The sequence below is a fragment of the Dreissena polymorpha genome, chromosome 6 (genome assembly GCF_020536995.1).
Source record: "Dreissena polymorpha isolate Duluth1 chromosome 6, UMN_Dpol_1.0, whole genome shotgun sequence".
NCBI lineage: Eukaryota > Metazoa > Mollusca > Bivalvia > Myida > Dreissenidae > Dreissena > Dreissena polymorpha.
The window spans coordinates 80,571,749-80,592,520 of NC_068360.1; the positions used below are offsets into that span (position 1 = coordinate 80,571,749).

A 20,772-nucleotide genomic window follows, 5' to 3' on the forward strand; every position below is an offset into this window, starting at 1 on the left:
AATGTTGACCAGTTATACAACTATAGAATTAAGGACTTCTATTATTTTGATATTTAATATATAATACATATACAGAATACCTTCAAGTATTTTCCTGATGTACTACACATTACTCAAAAGCATACCCATGCATATTAAATCTTTAACCAATACAAATAACACACCATGTACTCAAAGAACATTGTAGAAACATCAGAGCTCCAGATAAGGGCCGTACAGACGTAAATACGGCTTTTTCATGAAGGCTTACGCATTTATTTTATGAACTGGACCGTACAATTACGACTTTAATATCCTTTTACGCATTTACGAAAAAAATCTGGCCGTACTGATACGTCGGTGTCAGCGCGGCATATTTGTTGGTCTCTAACCTAACGGCCTCTTTCATTAATTTAAATTACCGAAAAGTTGTAGACTGGGTTCCAGTATTATTATCTATTCTGTGGCGTGATTTCCGGTAACTTGTAAGCCGTCAAAAACAATATGTCTGCGAGCATGGAAGGCCGGCTTAACCGAAAGCGGTTCAAATAAACACTTTGTTGTCATATAATGGCTACATACGGTCGTCTAACCATTCTGACATTCAATGTGTAAGCCCAGTTGAAGTGTTTGCTTGAGCGTTTAACTGTAATAGTTGGCAAAGTCTATGCCAACTTTGACAGTTGACTGCTAAAGCAATGATTCTTTTGAGATGAGACAGTGACATTGGTGTTCATTTACTTAGCTTACAAGTTGGCTTGTGTTTTCTTGTCAAGCAAAATAAAGTTATAGTATTTAGTCATGAGTTTTAATGTGTAGTTGTATTTGCATCATAATTCAGAATGGAAAACCTAATAAAGTAACTGTTTAAGAAGCAAAATATATTTATTATAATTGCTGCAAATGTTTCTGTAAAGTAAGGTATACACCCATCAATATCCAAGAACACGGGTAGTACAGTACTACCTGTATTTTTGGATATGGTAGTACAGGTACTAATTGATTTTCAGCGTTACTCCTTTTCTTTCTGTCAGTGGCAATACCGTTACTAATTTCACAAATCCTTATCTAGAGCTTTGAAACATACTTGCAAGACTAAACAAAATATTTTATAAACTAGAAATTAAAAACCCTGCAAAAAAATCCAAAACTCAAATAAATGGCAAATCCTTTTTCGAGAACAAGTCCATATTATTATCTTTGATATCTTCATACATTCTAGTGTTTTTCGTAATTGCACATGATATATATATATATATGTCTTTTAAAACCTTCAAAACTGGAATGCTGTTTCTTCTTTTGCAAAGGAATATATACCATTTCATTTCCAGATAAAAAAAAATTGTATGCTTCTTAGAAGATGAGCCTTAAAGGAATGGTTTAGGATCAATGAAGAAAGAACTGTCAATTACATTGACAACATTGCTTAATATATTTGATAAAAAAGCTTGAACTATGCAGCAGTCCTAGAAAAGATGGATCGTAGCTTCATCACCAAGATGCTCTTCAAACTCATCCATTTGCTCAAATGTTCCAATTGGAAGACTGATGTTCTCTGGCAGTTGCATTGGCTCGTCATCAGTAGCTGACCTAGCCAAGAGCCGCTGCAGCATCCGCTTCATTTCCCTGTTCTCGTCTCTGATTGTTTCCAACCCGTTAAAATCTGTGTAACTGCATCTGAAGACAGAGTAAAAAAGAACTGTACCTAAAATTATGTTGACAATATATAAATCACAGCTGGGTCTTATATAATTATATCGGATGTGTGCCGATATAACGGCGGTGGGCCCGATTTGTCCCAACAGCTGTTGTACGGCTAGGGCTGATTATAGCAACTTGCACCTATATGCCCGTCAACGTCAATTTGTTTCTTTTATTAGTAGAAGTATGTATTATTATAGATCACTAAATGACTGTGTATTTTATTTATTTTTTCAGTTGGATTATCTGTTTACATCATTTATTTATGTAATTAACTATCATTTAATAAGCAGTAATTCCAAAAATGAAATTATTTTAAGTTAAAGTTTCAAGCACAAAAATTAGTTACTTTGTCCTATAAACTGGAAGGCTCTTCAGCTGGACTTAATGGGAGTGACCGGCCTCTGTCATGCACTGCTGGACATTCCTTGTAAAGACGATGTTGGCAAACCAGGTGGTGGTGAATATTTTATTTTCTGAAATAAATTTGTACAATAAACATTACGAAATTAATTATTTCCTAATACACAGACTTCTTAAATATTCTGCAAATATGTGTTTAAATAATCATTAAAATTTGTCCACAGGCAGACAACCTTGGCTTGCGTGCAAGTAATCAAAGACCTATAAAAGACATTATATTATAATATACGTTTCAATTAATATTATCAATGTATGAGATATGCAAGATTCTCATGCATTAGCATGATTACTAATTTAGTGTTTCATTTTGTCAGACATGCGCCTGTCTGCTATAAATAGTTTGTATTGAATTTTAGGCAGAATCAAGTTGAATTAAGCAGTTTAACTAAGAGATTGATCTATGGCGATAAACGAACGTTACGACTTACGTCGCGAAAATACATGACAAAGGCAAAGCGATGAAGAAATCTAATAATATGCAATTTAAATTATTAAACACACAGGCATTCATTGAAGTAACAGATAAATAAATAATGCGTGATCAGCAATATATATCTGATTTCAAAAGAAATATATAATTACGTGTATAATATCACAATTTAACAACTTACCGTTTCGAGTGTTTTTGTTTTGAATGTTTTCGCGAGGCGGAATTAACATCTGCGCATGCGCATATTATTTAAATACTTTATTTTTCTGCGCGATTATTCAAATTGAAATTATCTCTTGAAAATAACTTCATATTAATCATAGTATATACATTATTTAAAACAAAGCCATATCAAAAACAGAATTTTCAAAAAAATGTGCGCCCGATAGCTGATTTTGTCCTTTGTTGGGCGGCCCAAATGGGACCCGTATGGGACCCATATGGGCTGCATATTATTTGCTTATGCATTCATTTTATATTTTTGGGTAAAATATTAGCAGTTGAGATCAAGTTTGTCATACATATGTTTTAAGAAATTAGTTTTTAATCAAATAAAAGTTTATATCTTTTTCCTGATAGCGCAATAATATGGGACCTATATGGGACCCTTAAGGGCATTCCCATATGGGCTAACCCATATAGGTCCCAAATGACTCCCATTTGGGCTTACCCATATGGGTTTGCCCAGAAACAGCCCGGTAGCTGATTTTGTCCTTTGTTGGGCGGCCCAAATGGGACCCATATGGGACCTATATGGACTGCATATTATTTGCTTATCCATTGATTTTCTATTTTTGGGTAAAATATTAGCAGCTTAGATCAAGTTAGTCCAGCATAAGTTTTAAGAAATGAGTTTTTAATCAAATAAATTCAAGTTTACATCTTTTTCATGATAGCGCAATAATATGGGACCTATATGGGACCCTTATCGCCATTCCCACATGGGCAGGCCTATATAGCTCCCAAATGACTCCCATATGGGACCCGTATGGGACCCATATGGGCCGCATATTATTTGCTTATGCATTGATTTTCTATTTTTGGGTAGAATATTAGCAGTTAGATCAAGTTAGTCCTACATACGTTTTAAGAAATGAGTTTTTAATCAAAGAAATACAAGTTTACATATTTTTCCCGATAGCGCAATAATATGGGACCTATATGGGACCCTTGTGGGCATTCCCATATGGGCTAGCCCATATTGGACCCAAATGACTCCCATATGGGCTTACCCATATGGGTTTGCCCAGAAACAGCCCATATGGGACCCATATGTGCATGTTTGCTGGGACATAACGCCAAACACTTTATCCAGTTCGGTCCAGATGTTCTCTTTAATCAGTATACAGTACAATAACTGTTTTAATAATTACTATACTAAAATACCGTAACGATAAAGATATTTGAAGTGAAATTAATTTGGAGGAAATAAAAAATTATTCGCGATATAATTGTGTTAAAAAATACCAAAGAAACTTTTAAGGTTCATGTAGAAGCTTCATTTTGAAAAATGTGGGACCCCTAGCATTGAACTCAAATTTGACTAAAGGAAGAGTGCCACATTGATAATGTATACATATATGCTTTAATGGATGTTTTTCCTTCAAACTGCTACCAATTTTGTACATCAACGTATCATAACATCCACAAAATCAATCAAAATACAAAGCGATTTTAACACTAAAATATACCTTATTTTCAAAAATCTGAATCATGTTTATTCCACGTATTTCGGCGGCGAAAATTATATAATTAGTGAATAATATCGACATTGACGAGGGCAAGTTACGCTTAAATAGTAAAAAAGTTTGCATATCTAGAACTATCAAAACTCGAACACATGTCATTTCATCACCATGGGGGCAGCCATTTTTAAATTAATAAAATAGAAAGAAACATGCTAAAAACTCACTCATCGCCTAGTTGACATTCCAAACGGTTGACGATGACAAATGCATTGGATTGTAATCTTTCCGTTGATGTTTGCATACTGCACGATCAGACCTCATAAACACTCAAAAGAATAACTATGTAAGAAGCATTTCACCGATGTTTACAATCGTTGTCGAATCACATGTACTTTATTATTGCGCATAAAATAGTACGCTTACAGACTGACAGAAAGATCGATACGTTTCTCCGGTCAATTCATCACGGTATACTATTCTATTGATAATATATAATAATACATCGCTTTAACAATTTAAAGTAGAAATAATTCTTTTAAACGGAGTTTTTAATAACGAAAGTGAAAACAACGGAAGTTGGACGGATATTCTGTGAGATGCACTTCGGCTCCAGAAAAACAATACAAATTAACTAAAAAAGGCGTGTGGGGGACAATTTTCAGCTGGAAAATATTTGAAATAGGGTAAGTGATGATATCTCTACGTGGTCATTTCTGTTATTTAGTGCGATCTCTTGCTGATTAATGTTTATAGTTGTTTTACTAGTTGCCACCCAACTGTCCAAATAAGTATGTGTTATCTCAGGTATGTGTATACACATACCCGGTTTTCTCACCACTGCACGTGGTTTCGACCGATTTGTTTTGCACGTTTTTCTACGGATCACAGCGATTGCCACGCTTTCAAATGGGTAGAAGGAATCGAAATATAAAATCAACCGTTTTGCCAATTTCTTTATATTCCTTAACAATTTTATATGTCGTCTGCAATCTATTTCAATTTGAGATGGTTTAAAATTTGCAATTTGGTTGAGAGGTAAATAACAAAATTGTAAAGCCTTTGAAATAGAATTGTGACTTATTATCCACCATACCTGGATTTTTAAAAAGTAGTTACGTTTTAGTTATTTTTAGAACTATGTTTAGGATATTTATCAAAAAAGGCAGTTGAATAAAAACTCATTTGTTGCTTTATGACAATAATTTTCTGTGAAATGTTGCTAAATTGACCTTGTATATGTATATAGCTTTGTATTTATTCAACTTAAGGAAGTGCATATCCTTCCTAACTTAAGATTGAGATTTTGTAAATTAGTGTAAAAAAGTATTGGTTTTAAACAAACATATGAATAAAGCACACAAATATTGAATGTCAAAAATGTGTTTATGTTATTCTATTCGTCTTTAGCTTTAAAATGATATATAGTTTGACCATATTGTACCACATTCAATGAAGAAAAACCAAAGCGAAGTTTTAATGAATTTTATCCCCTCCCCCTATGAACCTTAACCGAAATCAACAGAATGCAGTGTTCTCTGCACTAGAAAGTTTGTATCAAAAAATTAATACACGCACACTTTCCACGCTTTTCACGGATATAATAAACCTTAAACTTGTTCCTTGTAGCATATTTTTCGCGCGCTTTTGTCGGGAAATATAAATGATGACTGTATATTGGAAGCATTTGTAAACGTCATGTTAACATTAAAATCGGAAGCGTGTTTCGGATAACAAAACATTTGGAAATTAAACGGAACATTTATTCTGGTATTATGAATTAATTATTAATTGGTCAAAATGCTTTACGTGTCGTATATTCATTCATATTGTCGACGTACCTGTGAATTAAAACATATATGAATTGTTTATACAATTATCTATTTTTATATGCCACAGTATTTAAACAATTTTTAATGACAATATTTTATTTTTTGGCATGTCCAGTAGCACACTGCTAACGCGGTGTTGCGCGGCGGTCGCTGATAAGAACGGAAATTGTCTGCATTTACCGACTAGGCTAAAGTAATACACGCCGCGGGAATAGCGAACTCGGCGGAACGCCGCGTTTTACCTCACTTTCAATTCCGCGTAAACACTCGCTAGCAGGAATAAAAACGCGGAGTGAGCGCGTTTTTGGGGGAAAATGCGTGGAGTGTACTGTAGTGGAGCTATCGTACAGTAGGATTCCTACTCATCCCGGCGTGCACATGAGCGTTGGAATGTTAAAGTTTGCGTACCACCTCAAATATTGTCTATGTCCCTTGACATATTGCTTTCATATTTTGCATACTTCTTTACCAACATGATACCTATCTTTTAACAAGAGCAGACAACTGTATCAAGCATTTTGTAAGAATTATGACCCTTTTTCCACTTAGAATATGCATATTATTGATAAATCATGTTAAAGTTTGCGTACCAGCTCAAATATTTTAAATAATATGTCCCTTGCCATATCGCTTTCATATGTTGCATACTTCTTTACCAATATGACCCCAATCTATTAACAAGAGCAGACAACTGTAACAGGCATTTTGTAAGAATTATGGCCCTTTTTACACTTAGAATATGCATTTTATTGATAAATCTATGTTAAAATGTGCGTACCAGCTCAAATATTGTCTATGTCCGTTGACATATTGCTTTCAGATGTTGCATACTTCTTTACCAACATGACCCCAATATCTAAACAAGAGCAGGTAACTGTATCAAGCATTTTGTAAGAATTAACGCCCTTTTTCCACTTAGAATATGCATATTATTGATAAATCAATTTTAAAGTTTGAGTACCACCTCAAATAATTTCTATATCCCTGGACATATTGCTTTCATATTTTGCATACTTTAGTTTCAACTTGACCCCAATCTATAAACAAGAGCAGACATGTATCAAGCATTTTGTGAGAATTATGTTCCCTTTTTTATACTTAGAAAATTAAAAATTTGGTTACATTTTGTGTTTAGGTTCACTTAAGTATCAAAGCTATTGCTTTATTACAAACATGTACTTGCAACACTCACTAACTATCATAAGGGGACTCTTCCTTCCGGCCAAGTTATGTAACTCTGACTGGCATTTTGACAGAAATATGTCCCCATTTATGCTTAGATTATTGAACATTTGGTTAAGTTTTGTGTCCATTTTACTCCTAAAGTATCATAGCTATTGCTTTTAGACTTGGAAAACTCACTAACTATCATTAGGGCACTGTACATGGCAAGTTGCATAACAATTAATAAGTTCCCACTTAGAATATGTGTGTATGTGGAAAATCTTAAATCACTTAGTCAATGTGTCTGTCCGTTGGTCTGCATTACTTAACATTTCCTGAAAACATTTCTTTAGACTCATACTATTTCAAATACATGGGTGTCTGTTATATATCATACAACAGTCACAACACTTAATAACAAAGGGTCATTTAGTGTTGACCCCATGCACATGTCTATGCAAGCTTGATAGCAAACATAGTGGGTTTGTACACTTCTTTCAACACGACGTTACTAAAATTTATTAGAATTGTTCCTATTGGCATAGCTTTTGACAACTTTTTTTCTGATCCAAGCATCTTGAATCTGACAAAGTTAATACTCATGTTGTTAAATGTATCACTCCTGGCTATGGACTTGGTGTTTCTGAGGTAGACTTTGTGGAGGTGGTGTTTCTCTTCCAATAACTGCTCGCGATGCTATTTATGACCTTGAACTAATCTAAAACACTTTGACATATGCTAAATCACATGTAAATACATTATCGCGATCGTGTGGGATAATAAAGGTACAAAGCGTTGTGTGTTCAGGTTCGTCCTTTTACTTCAGATTCAAATATAAACAATGACGTATATAAACAACAACAAATATGGCGTGACGTCAGGGACGTAATACACTTAAGCGCGGCGCGGCAAATAACGTTACGTTACATTCACAACATTCTGGGGGCCGCGAAAAGTGACAATTATTAACAATCAGAGGAGAATATGTATAATTACTTATGATATCCTGAATCATTCGTTAAAATCTTAAGATTGCAGTAACACTAATTTGACCACAAGTATACACGTTGATTTGAAATGAATATCAAATGTTTATCACTTAATTTCTGAATAACAATTTCTTAACAATAATTTAATAAGTGTCTCTCGTATTTCAATTACATGTACACTCAACTGTCTATTTCGGTATTTCAAACACAATTGCGCGTTAACCTTTAATACTTAATTGTTCTCTATTCAACATCACTGACTGTTTCTAATGGATAGAGTTTCACTATTGGTCTATTTGTTATTCCACGTTTCGTCTTTATCTTCGCGGCACGGACTGAACCATCATTTCCGGTCATCAGCTCTAGGACTACAGCAAGTTTCCAACGGATACGTGGTCCCTCATCGTATATCTGCACGACATCTCCGACCCGAATGCGTTTCTCGTTAGAGCCCGTTGTTGTGTGGAACTCTCTTAAGGCAGTTAAGTACTCCGACTTCCAACGTCTCCAGAACTGTTCGATGATTTCTGACTGCTGCTTCGCCCGATTGGTTAGTGTCGTCTGGTCACTTTGAATTTGCGTCATTTCATCGTCGGGTAAATGTGTGTGATGCGGAAGTGACGTCATCTTGCGGCCATAAAGAAGATGTGACGGCGTTAACGGCTCCAAGTCGTCGATGCTTGATGATACGTGCGTTAGCGGTCTATCGTTGATAACAGCTTCAATCTCTGTCACTATCGTCTGCAACGTTTCCATGCAAACGTCTCGTCTTCCGAGGATCTTCTTTAGAGACGTCTTAGTGAGTCCAATGAGACGTTCCCAAAAACCACCGTACCATGGTGCACGTTTGGGAATAAATCGCCACTCTGTTCCCTTTCTGCTGAGCTCCTCTTGTACGACTTGGGAGTTGAATAGCTTCTTAAGGTGATTAGCAGCAGCAATATAAGTCGTAGCATTGTCTGATATCATCACCATGGGCAACGACTTCCGGCTGGCAAATCTTGAAACGCTTGAAGGAACGAGTCGGTTGATAGGTCTTGTACAACTTCCAAATGGACGGCTCTTGTTGATGCGCATGTAAAAAGGCAGATGTAGCATTTCGTTTCACTTCCGGTAGCGTTCTTTACAAATAATGCGCCAGTGAAATCTACACCTGTGACGCTGAAGGGTGGGGCTTCGCTTACTCTGACTTTGGGGAGGGGAGGTGGGTCTGGTGCTGCATAGGGTCTTCCGGTTACTCTGGTACACTGTATACATGTCCTTAGTAACGATCTTACACACTGGCGGATGGATGGTATCCAGTACTTCTGTCTGATCTGTGTAATGGTGCTGTTAACTCCGGAATGAAGTTGGTTCTTGTGGACATCGAACACAATCAATTTGGTCAGGACATGTTTCTTTGGTAAGAGGTAGGGAAATTTTACATCATACTGCAAGGGGGCGTTATGAATTCTACCACCACAACGAAGTAATCCTTGCTGGTCCAGGTACAATCTAAGTTGCTTAACAAGCGGTAAACGGGTACTGTTTGATTGAAGATTTTCTACTTCATCTTGAAAGTTGGTTGTTTGACACGATCTCAGCCATTTAACTTCTGCCTCTTTTAGTTCTGTTGCTGACAAGCTGTTGGTTAGTCTTTCATCTCTTGGTCTTCTGCAGTTGCGGATGAATCTGTGTACATAAGCGGTGACGCGAAGTAATTTCAGGTAATACTGTACTTCTCTATGTTGATGGCTCTATGAACGCCCGTGATCTCCGTGCAATTTAATGTTACCAAATTTGTCGCCTCCTGAGAACTCGTGTCTTCACTTTCGGATGTCTTCTGCAGAATTGACTGGTCGTATTTCCAAGTAGGCCATTCTTCTGAGTGAGGTAACCATGTCGGACCGGCGTTCCATAACTGGTTGTCAAGGTAGGTATCTGCTGATACACCACGTTTCAGTAAATCTGCTGGGTTTTCATGGGTGTGGCAATACCTCCATGGTGATTGATCTGTTAGCTGGTGGATTTCGTCTACTCGGTTTTGGACAAAGCGTTTCAATGATTTGGATGTAGTTAGCCAGTGGAGTACAATCTGGCTGTCTGACCAAAATGTCACTTTCTGTGGGGGTATGGACTTATGTAGGTGGGATGAAAGTCTTGCTCCAATCAATGCTGCCATCAGTTCAAGTTGGGGTAGGGTTAATGTCTTTAGTGGCGCTACTCTGTTCTTTGCCATTTCGAGTCTAGATTGTGATTGGTCGCAAATGTAGGCTGCTGCTCCGTAGGATTTGACGCTTGCATCTACAAATATATGAAGGCTGGTTTCACTGTTCACTGAGGGTAAGAATTGTCGGGAAAAGTTCACACCTGTAGCTCTGTTGAGGGATTTAGCTAGCTGGTTCCAGGTCTCGCATATATGATCGGGTAAAGCGGTATCCCAGTCATATTTGGCTTTCCATAGTTCTTGAAGTAAGATCTTTGCACTGACGGACACGGGGCTAAGTAGACCAAGGGGGTCATAGATCTGGGATGAGTATTTTAGAATGGTTCTCTTCGTAACGACATCTAGGATTGGGATGTTTCTTTCAGCAAATGACATTTCATCCTTGACCGGGTTCCATCTCATTCCAAGTATCTTAACAACTTCGTCCGTATCTAGCACATTCTCTTTTTTTGCACGGGATCTAAGTGTTTCACTGTTGGAGGTCCATGAACGGAGGTTCATACATGCGCTGGACATCAAACGTCGGGACTCTGTGAAGTAGGTTAGTAGATCTGACTCTTTCTCGAAGCTTGAAAGTATATTGTCCACGTATATATCTTTCTCGATGATCTTGGCTGCGGGCACGTGCTTGTTTATTTCAAGATGTTTCAAAATGGTCGCACTAAGCATGAATGGCGAGCAGGTGGCACCAAATAACACGGACTTGAAACGGTAAGTTTGTAATGGGCTGTTGGGATTAGAAGTATCGCTTGTCCATAGAAATCTGGTAGCGTCTCGGTCTCCTTCATTTAATCCGACATGAAGGAAGGCTTTCTCAATGTCTGTTGTGATGGCGTAACCATGGAGACGGAATTTCACTAGTATGGTGGTAAGGTCATTCAACATGGGTGGGGTCGACTCTTAACAATCATTCAAGCATGGGAACTGGGTAGATGTGCGGCAGCTGCAATCATATACTATCCGAATGGGCGTGGTCGCTGAATCCTTTTTCACTGGGTGGTGGGGAATGTAGTGGAGTTGTCCTGTGGGTGGGGTATCGTTATCAATTCTCTCAATAAAACCACGTCGTTCCTGTTCAGCAATTATTTCGTCATATTTCTGGAGTAGATGGGGCTCTCTACGTAGTCTTCTCAGAGTACTCTCGGTTCTTGCTTTCACTATGTCGTAGTTACTAGGGAGGGGCGAGTGGTCTAGTTTCCAAGGTAATTTGGCAGTGTACCGTCCGTTCTCGTATTCTATGGATGAAGTCTGGTAATCCTTGAAATAGCGTGTCTTGTCTATATTCTCGTCGCTCTGAGTAACTCCCATACTCTCCAGATTCCAAAAACGTTCTAATACGTCCGTTGTCATAGGCGACGCCATTACATTGAACACGTGATCTGTAGCTCGGTTGTTTTGTGCTTGGAAAGGTCCCGATAACAGGTAGCCGATCTTTGATCTCACAGCGGTGGGTCCATTTCCACGTACTATGTGATCTTCAACGATATCCCAGTAAAAGTCTGCACCTATCAGCATCGAAATTGTAAATATGGAGTTTCCTGTAACTGGATGGGCGAGTTTAAGACCTTGTAGATACGGTAAATCGGACACTGATTGCTGGTATCTCTGGTTGAGGGGCGTTGAAATGGTAGGTACTATTAATACTCGTATCGGGATCTTCTGGCCTCTATCTGTAACAACGTTCACTATAGCCACATCTGTTTGCTGTGCTTTGTTGCTAGTGCTCCCGAACGACGATAAGTATATAGTTTCTGTGCCTTGTATAGGGAGTTCAAGTTCCTGTGCCAATTGTTCCGTAATGAACGACTTCTGGGCACCCTCATCGAATAAGATGTTTGCTTCAGTCTGTACTTTCACAGACGATACGGTTGCTATGGCAGTTTTTAACAATACATCCTTGTCTGGAAGGCTCGTGCATGAATGAAGTACGGCTGTCTCCGGCGATGCAGTCTCGGCGTTTTTCGTCTGGTTGTCCTATTCTCCTGATTTGCAAATTGCCGTATGGTGTTTTCGCTGGCAGAATTGGCATCGTCTCCTTGAACCGCATTTAGCTACTTGGTGAGTGCCTAAACAGTTAAAACACAAGTGTTTCTCTTTTACTATTTTCAGACGGGATTCTGCATCTGGGTGGGTTTTACATTCATGGGATTTGTGGTCACTATCACAAAAGGCGCACTTTATCTCGGGTCTGTGTGATGAACTTCCGGTTGAAGGTCTTGGGTAATTGGGGGTGGCGGGATTTGTGGGCGTGGGGGGTTTCCTATATTTCGCTCCTGTATGAAATGACGCTGTTACGCTGAACTCCTCTACTTCCGGTTCGCTACGGATGTTACCTGTTTCTAGGATTCCAATCTCCCTATTGATTGCACGACGCAGATCTTCTAGTAACCAACTGTTATCTCCCTTTTCACGAGCTAACTGCTTCTTAATTTCAACTGGCATCTTATCTATAACAACTGGGACTAGCAAACAACCGTAAGTGTCTTGACTCTGACCCATAGCTTCTAAACTCCGAATGTAGGTCTCCATTTTATCATGAAAAGTTCTCAAACTGGACACTTTACTGGACGGGGCGGGTAGTTGTAATAGAGCCTGCATGGAAGCGTGTATGATTTTATGTTGCTGGCCATACCTTTCCTTCAGTAGATCTATAGCACGTGCATAATTTGCGTTAGTCATGGCAAAACCTTCAATAACTCGTGCGGCATTTCCTTCAAGTTGGGATTTGAGATACGTGAATTTCTGGACATCGGTCAGATTAGCGTTCATGTGAATGGTAGACTCATATGAATCCCAAAAGGATTGCCATCGCAATATATCTCCACTAAAACTTGGTAATGCAATTTTAGGTAGCCTGTAAAATTGCGTCGAATTGCTACTGACTGAATGATTAGAATTGTAACTTACAGTTCTGTTGGGAAAGAAAGAAGAAGCGTCCGGGTTCAAACCATTGTTGTTGCTCTGCTGATTACATGAATTTCTCTGGTCATCTCGTGGTAGGTCGGTAGTATGCGGGGCTGCTCTCTTTTCCTGTTGATCTCGGAAAGCTCGTAAGCGACACAGCTGGATATCCAGTTCCGCTGAATACGTGTCTGTTTGAAAAATTTCTTCCTCCAATCTATCTATCTCCGTCTGTGATAGTATTTTCTCATTCAGTGTCTCTAGAATCGTGACTTTCGCTTCGATAGCTTTGAGAATAGCGTGAAAATCGGTCAATGAATCGTTCTCCTTAGATTGTTCGATTTTCTCCAAATATTTCTCAATGAAACGGCGGTGACCCTCTCTCTGTATCTGTATTTTCTGTAGATTCATTTTTTGTAGCGGCACCAATATCGCGATCGTGTGGGATAATAAAGGTACAAAGCGTTGTGTGTTCAGGTTCTTCCTTTTACTTCAGATTCAAATATAAACAATGACGTATATAAACAACAACAAATATGGCGTGACGTCAGTGACGTAATACACTTAAGCGCGGCGCGGCAAATAACGTTACGTTACATTCACAACATACATACATCAGGAAAAAGTATATCAATGACATCATAATTGTGTAGCGAATCGCACTAAATATTCTCGCATTATTTGTTTTTGTTCGCAACCGTTCAAGAATTAAGTCAATACTCAATTATCTCCCCTGAATACTCTTCAGTGGGTATATAGAGAATACTAGGTTAGCGTTAAATACAGAGAAGTTTATGTTGCGAGGCTTAGAACGCCGGGAGTGCGAGCCTTGGCGAGCGCTTTCGGTGTGCGAGCCGAGCAACATAAACTTCTCTGTATTCAACGCTAAACTAGTATTCTATTTATCCCATTTTTTTCAACGTGACATTTAAAATAATAAAATCTAATAACCTTAACAATAATTTTAATTTATTCTTAAAAGTGCTTTAAAAAATCTAACGAATGAAACCATGCGTAATGATATACAATGCATTTGTTCTGGTACGCAAAATAGTCTTTAAAAAATCACACAAAAACCGTACAACGAGAAAAAACATCATCATATGCCTCGATTCAATTTTACGCAGCATGCACATTTTAATACATAACGACCGCGAAAGGAGGATTTTATTAATTTTATTTTCGAAAGAAAATGATCAAAATCAAATATGGCGGCGATTGCTCCTGACAAAATGATGTCGATGCCAACTTACACACAGAGTCGTTCTTAACATATATTATAAAAAAAACTCGCCTTATTTGTTCATGGACGCTGCAGATTTTGATGGCGTCTTGATCTAGCCTTCACATCCTTTAGTTTGCGATCCAAACACAAGATACTCCGTAAAAATTATATATTTAAGCTTGGAAACACTTGTTGCATACGGATTATTCTTACTGAATAGACTTTCTTTGATAAAATCACAAAGACAAAGTTTATTCATCAAAGAAAATACCCTTACGTTTACTTACTTCCAAAAGCAAAACGAATAGACTACTGAACCAAAATACACACCATCATTATGCGCTACACACACGAATTCACATCAAAATAGGCACGCTAATTCTGAAAATCAATAACACGAATAAGCTAGATCTACATGTAGATCTAAATCCTTCGTCTCACCGGTTCCATCCGAGGTAAGTAGTCCATAGAATATGCACTTTTTCGTTATTACATCCATGAATCGATACATAAACACGAAAAAATGCGAGTCTTCAATGTTTTATTCCCAGACATCACATACTTGTTTTGTGTACACCTAAAGATGACATCACACAAATGACGCAATAAGTATGTCATTTTATGACGCAATCAATCAGCTGATTCATTTTACGGATGGCGAAAAATTATGTCCCGCGACTAGATCTAAAGGTTGTTGGTTGTATTTATATTTTTAAAGCCAAAGTTTTCTCGACTCTAGAGATTTCTTTCGAAAAATCATTCAGTGGTTGAATAATTTAAAAAGAAGTCCGTGCACGCGACAGGTATATCCCACAGTGTTGGAGACAGGCTAGTATATTCCATTAGTTCTTATACCGTCAATGTCGCGGTGAAAATGGGATAAAAGCCGGAGACTGGTTCACTGCATATAGTGACGGTCTTTACCAAACACAATTTACGCGAACATAACCCGTCTTAATTATATTGCCGAATCTCAGATTTTTGTCCAATTTATTTGCTTTGATCTTTTCGATATCTTATTGTTATTATTATCCTGACAAATCACAAATGCTTGTTAAAAATTATTTTGTTTAAACATTATAGTTGGCATCTTTATTCTTCCAGTATTCTCGCGGTATTCCATGTACGAAATTGCCCCAGGGGGGGTGGGGACCTGTACATTACTGGAAGAAGAAGAAGAAGATTCCAATAACGACACCCTACTGTTAATTTGTCAGAATTCGTAACGCATTTTCCATACGCTCTCAGAAAGAAGTTTTACGTGTGATCATGACCATATTCTGGTAAGTTGTCGTAGTTATCCATCAGAAACACATTTATTCACAAAATTTAAAGATATTCCGATCTAACTTTTTAGTCTTTTAGCTTTAATTTTTAACGTATTTACACCTCGTCTGCTCGCACTTTACCGATATTCCGAAAGGTTACATATCACTATAATAAGTTTAGGCCTAAAACCACAAAATCCGATACCGTTGGATTTTCGTACCACAATCTTATGTAAAAATCTTCCAGATTCGAAATCAACAAAAAACAAGACATTTATAAATTGTCTGCATTACAGATCAACTTCTAAGATATTTGTTGGTTTTCCGTTTTTAGAAGCTGTTTTGCCAAGGCAAGAGGCCATTCTATCCAGCAAAACTGACAGTTTTTGTTTACAGAAATCAACAAAGGAGGGATTCCTGAACTATCAAAATTTCCAAGCTATATACACAGTTATTATCTTTGGTGGTCTTTATTGGTTCTGTTGGTTTACTTGGATGGAACATGTGTGAACGTTTATAGAACTTCGAAAAGTCTATATCTGTCTATCTATAAACAAAAATCAGCTATGGTATAATACGATCAGATGTGCAAACAATTTAAAGGCAATAATGCTGAAAAATATGGAAGTTCCCATGCAAATTTAGTCTAGTCTGTATATCGACAAGTATCTGCCAATAAATGTCAAACTAGTAATACAAAACTTACCACAAGTATGTAAAAGCACTAAGTACCTGTTGTGATCATTTTTAGTAAGATAGTGTAATTCTAAACAGTAGCAAATAACTTGTTTAGTAAATGCATAATGCAATTAATATGATTTTCTTTCTATTGTGTAATTAAAAAATTGGTTGTAACGTGTTAATCCATGATAAATGTTTTATGGCTAGTAGAAAACCAGCATTGTTAATTTTGTAAAAGGTAATAAAATAACACCACTTTGTAATTTCATATACGTAAATATTCTTGTACTGTAGGTTGATGACAGTGTTTTAGTATGACTCATTTTGTCACTATTATTTTTTTGTGCAAATAAATGTTGTGAAGTGTTTTGTATCTCCACACAATACCACATACCTTTTTACATGTGTACTGTGTTATGTGTTATTTGAATGTTTAAATAAAAATATATGGATGATATATCATGATGCATTCTAATATTTGCATTCAAATTGTAACTATAGAGCTAAGTGTATGCAGTTTAGACTGTGATTTAAGTATTGCTACAAAATGGCTAGTTTTTTAGTCGCGACCAAATTTAAACTATTCAACAATAGTTTGCGAAAGAAAATTAGAAACCTGCAAGATACCTGTATTTATTAAATATTTTAATTGCGAAACAAGTATGTTGTTTTGCTGTTACACATAATTATACATTGATAATAAATAAGAAGACATTTAGCGGTGTTAACGTTTCCCAACAGTAGAAATCATTCTTCTGATGAAGTCAGTGGTATACAGACGAAAGCTCCAGGTATGGCTTTCAATACGTAGAATGTGTTATTTGACAGTCTAAGACTTATTGGATTAAAAAAAAAATCCTGTCAAATTTGTCAATCAAAATTGATTTGACTTATCACATGATTTTGATTATGTTAAATCAGTAACTGTATGCTAAATGCAACTGCTTTAGCACGCTGTCAAGTTGAAATGAGACATTTGATGAAACAAACTGTTTCCTGGATAGGACCAGTACTTAGTGTCTATACGACGTACCATGACGTCGAAAGTCTACAAGACCTACTAGATAGAACGAGAAATGTACTTCGACATACAATATTCACCGACCCTTGAGTGTTAGCCAATCAGAAGACACCTTACAACTGTTGCTTTTAGAGATATTTGACATTGAACATTATTATTATTTATACCAAATTATGCGACTATCGATCGTTTACTCATACATATTGTGTGTATTTATAAAACATTATTATTATTATAATTTATACCAAATTATGCGACTATCAACCGCTAACTCATAAATATTGTGCGTATTTATTGACCTAGCGTGGCGGAATTAACCTCTGACTTATGCAAGTTATGGTTATCACAAAATACGACCAACGGGGAGGTAATTATACATTATTTATCCCGTTAATGTTTGGTAACTGTTTGATTACCGTTGGGAATTTCCTACACAGTAATGCGCTTGACAGTCGTGATACTCCGCCCCGCATGATCAATAAATACTCACAAAATGCTGAATAATTTTTATTTTAAAAAGGTAACGGTTTAATCTTTTTAAAATGTGTATATAATCTATTTCAAGGCATTAAATACTTGAAACTTCTATGTTGTTTTTTTGCCATTCTGATATTTTTTTATTCATTTTGTCCTCAATTCAAAGAGATTTTAAACATTTATTATGAATAAATCTGTAGGAAAAGCGGCTCAAGAGACAAATGTTTTGATTGGCTGTTCAGAAAATGTGTACGTCGAAGTACAAACATGTATGTGGAAGTACAAATTGTACTTTGACGTACAAATATATACGTCAAAGTGTATTTTATATTTGTATGTCGACGTACAATTATTGCACTTAGACGTACATTTCCCTTTTAACCTTGTAGGTCTTTTTGACTGTCAACCCAAATGGTACGCCATAGTATGTTTTTAGGGTTATCTTAAGAATGCTCCCACTTAAGGGATCAATACAGAGACCTCCCAGTCCCAGTGACTAAGCCAGTTAGCAGACATCCCATCCACTATACCACAGCCACCGAACCAGCTTTAAATTCCTGTGGCTAGAAAACAAAAAAAAAATAAGATGCTAGATCTTTAAGCTAAGAACATGTAACTCGTTTTAAGATTGATTTTTTTATGCGTTACTTAATTATTGCAACAATTATAATATTTTGAACACAATCATGCCCATATATTTATTAAAATACATGGTTATCAAAAAAAACATAAAAAGCTTTTGCCCTTAAATTAGGTAGCACAAATAATCATATTATTTAACAAAATCAACAAACCAAAAAGAGTGTGCGCCCAAAGAGGTCGTTTGCTTTTCGTTGATAGGTCCTTCGGACTGTCAATTTTTTAAGAGTTTTTTTTTGCTTTTCGTTGGTAGGTCCTTTGGTTGATCCGTAGACTGTCTAGAAGCGAGCATTACATGTACGTTAACACATATATATTTGACTGTAGATCTACAGGTTGTTCTATTGAAAAGTGTGTTATCTGCGCGTGCAATATCCGAACCGGAAACCGGAACTGGAAATTTTCAAAGTAATAACCAGCGTCTCCTGATTGATAATAATGATACAATATATAAAAATGATCAAATTTACGGCTTTTCAATATTCTAAAATTCTTCTCTGTATCTATTGTGACTATATTTCGAACAACGCATCAGCATTCTTCGTTTTAAACAGTTGTCTTCATCCCGGAGTTCCCCGTTCGATGACGTCAATTTAGAACTGTAGTTCCGATGTTTATAATTTTCGGGCAAAGGGAAATAGGAGCTAAAGAAATGGCTACAAACGACTATACTTTATTATAAACAACAACATCGTGAAATGTTAAAATTTAATTAAAATATAATCTTTATTTAAGCTTTTTGTTAGTTTCTTTTCAGACTGTGACAATAAACGAGGACAAATTTATTATGTTTAAATACCATCGATACAAATACCTGCATTTTATGCAGTGTGTGGTTTTTCAAAGAGATATGACAGAATACTATGTAAGTATCATCGAGTTCTGGAATTAGTCCGATGCGTTAAATAATGGATTACACGGCGAGGCTTGCCATGTGCAACACATCATTAGCATCATAAAGTGACTAAGAAATAAACAAAATGATCAAACACAAATATAATTTAACGAAGCACACAATTGGGATATTACAATATCTATTGCAACTGGAACTGTTTTGTAGGATAAGTTGACGACACAATTGCAGCTTTAACAAGAGTTTATAAAAAAAACTTAATTTAGTATAAACGTCACGCTTACCATTGTTTATCCACTCCTAGATTGGGACTGTAACTAATTTGAAGATTGCTACTCAACATTTTGCCAATGTAAGTTGACATTCACATCAACCAAATGTATATAGATTTAAGAGAATTGGCTTCATCCCAGCTACAATAATGAATGTTTGTAGTAAGTAATTGACTGTTTCAAGATTTTCATTAAATGGTAGTTATTGTGTGTACCACATTTTAAATGACTTAATCAGTGGAACCATATAATACAAGTAAAAAACACACAACATTTGGACATATTTATGAAAAGCTTTCAAGTATGTTGATTGTTTAACAAAATATTAAGTTCACAACTTTCTCAGTAGCTGGTGCAACGACCCATCCGAAACTAATAATGAATACATCCACCACATTTGTTGTCAATGTTATTCATTCATGTGTTTAAAACAGAAGGTGTATCACTCAGGCTTTTGCTATGTCAGTATGCAATATTCACACTAGTCAATTAGCGCAATTGCATTTAAATGGTCAAGTATTACTTGTCAGTTTTAAATGCTGTTTGAGGAAAAGTATCTTATATATTGTAATCAAATTTGTTTATGTAACAAGCTATTGTATTATCATTATAATTATATTATCATAACATGGCATGTATTAGAGCATTTAAAAATGTGGTGTGTTAAACAATCTGTTTTAAAGTGTTTATCTACAAAGCTTGTTTTTTGCAGTTTAAAGTAATCAATACACTCAGTACCCAATTCATAATATCGCAACATCCGGTTACTTGCGTCCGTTAGAGATACGTGCCCCTTGACGACGGTGAAAACAATATTGAATGCTGCGCTATTTTTTTTTTGCATTGAAAAATAGAGCGTGATCGTTAATTATATATTTAAACGATTAAATTAAGTTTTTTTCAACATGCAAACAAGTTGCTCTACTAAACTGAAACAAATTAGATTAAAAACAAACAATAAATATATCAATTTCAAATATACAACATATATATACATTAACCATATAGGTATTTAACTGGGAAAAC

At 36.4% G+C, this 20,772-nt stretch overlaps 1 protein-coding gene across 1 annotated transcript; it reads right to left on the reverse strand.

Annotated features, from left to right (window-relative positions):
• Window positions 1-9,905: 9,905 nt before the first annotated feature.
• On the reverse strand, window positions 9,906-11,294 carry LOC127835846 (uncharacterized). The gene has a single exon (XM_052362273.1). It carries the CDS (start codon window positions 11,292-11,294, stop codon window positions 9,906-9,908), a length of 1,389 nt encoding a protein of 462 aa, XP_052218233.1.
• Window positions 11,295-20,772: the final 9,478 nt, after the last annotated feature.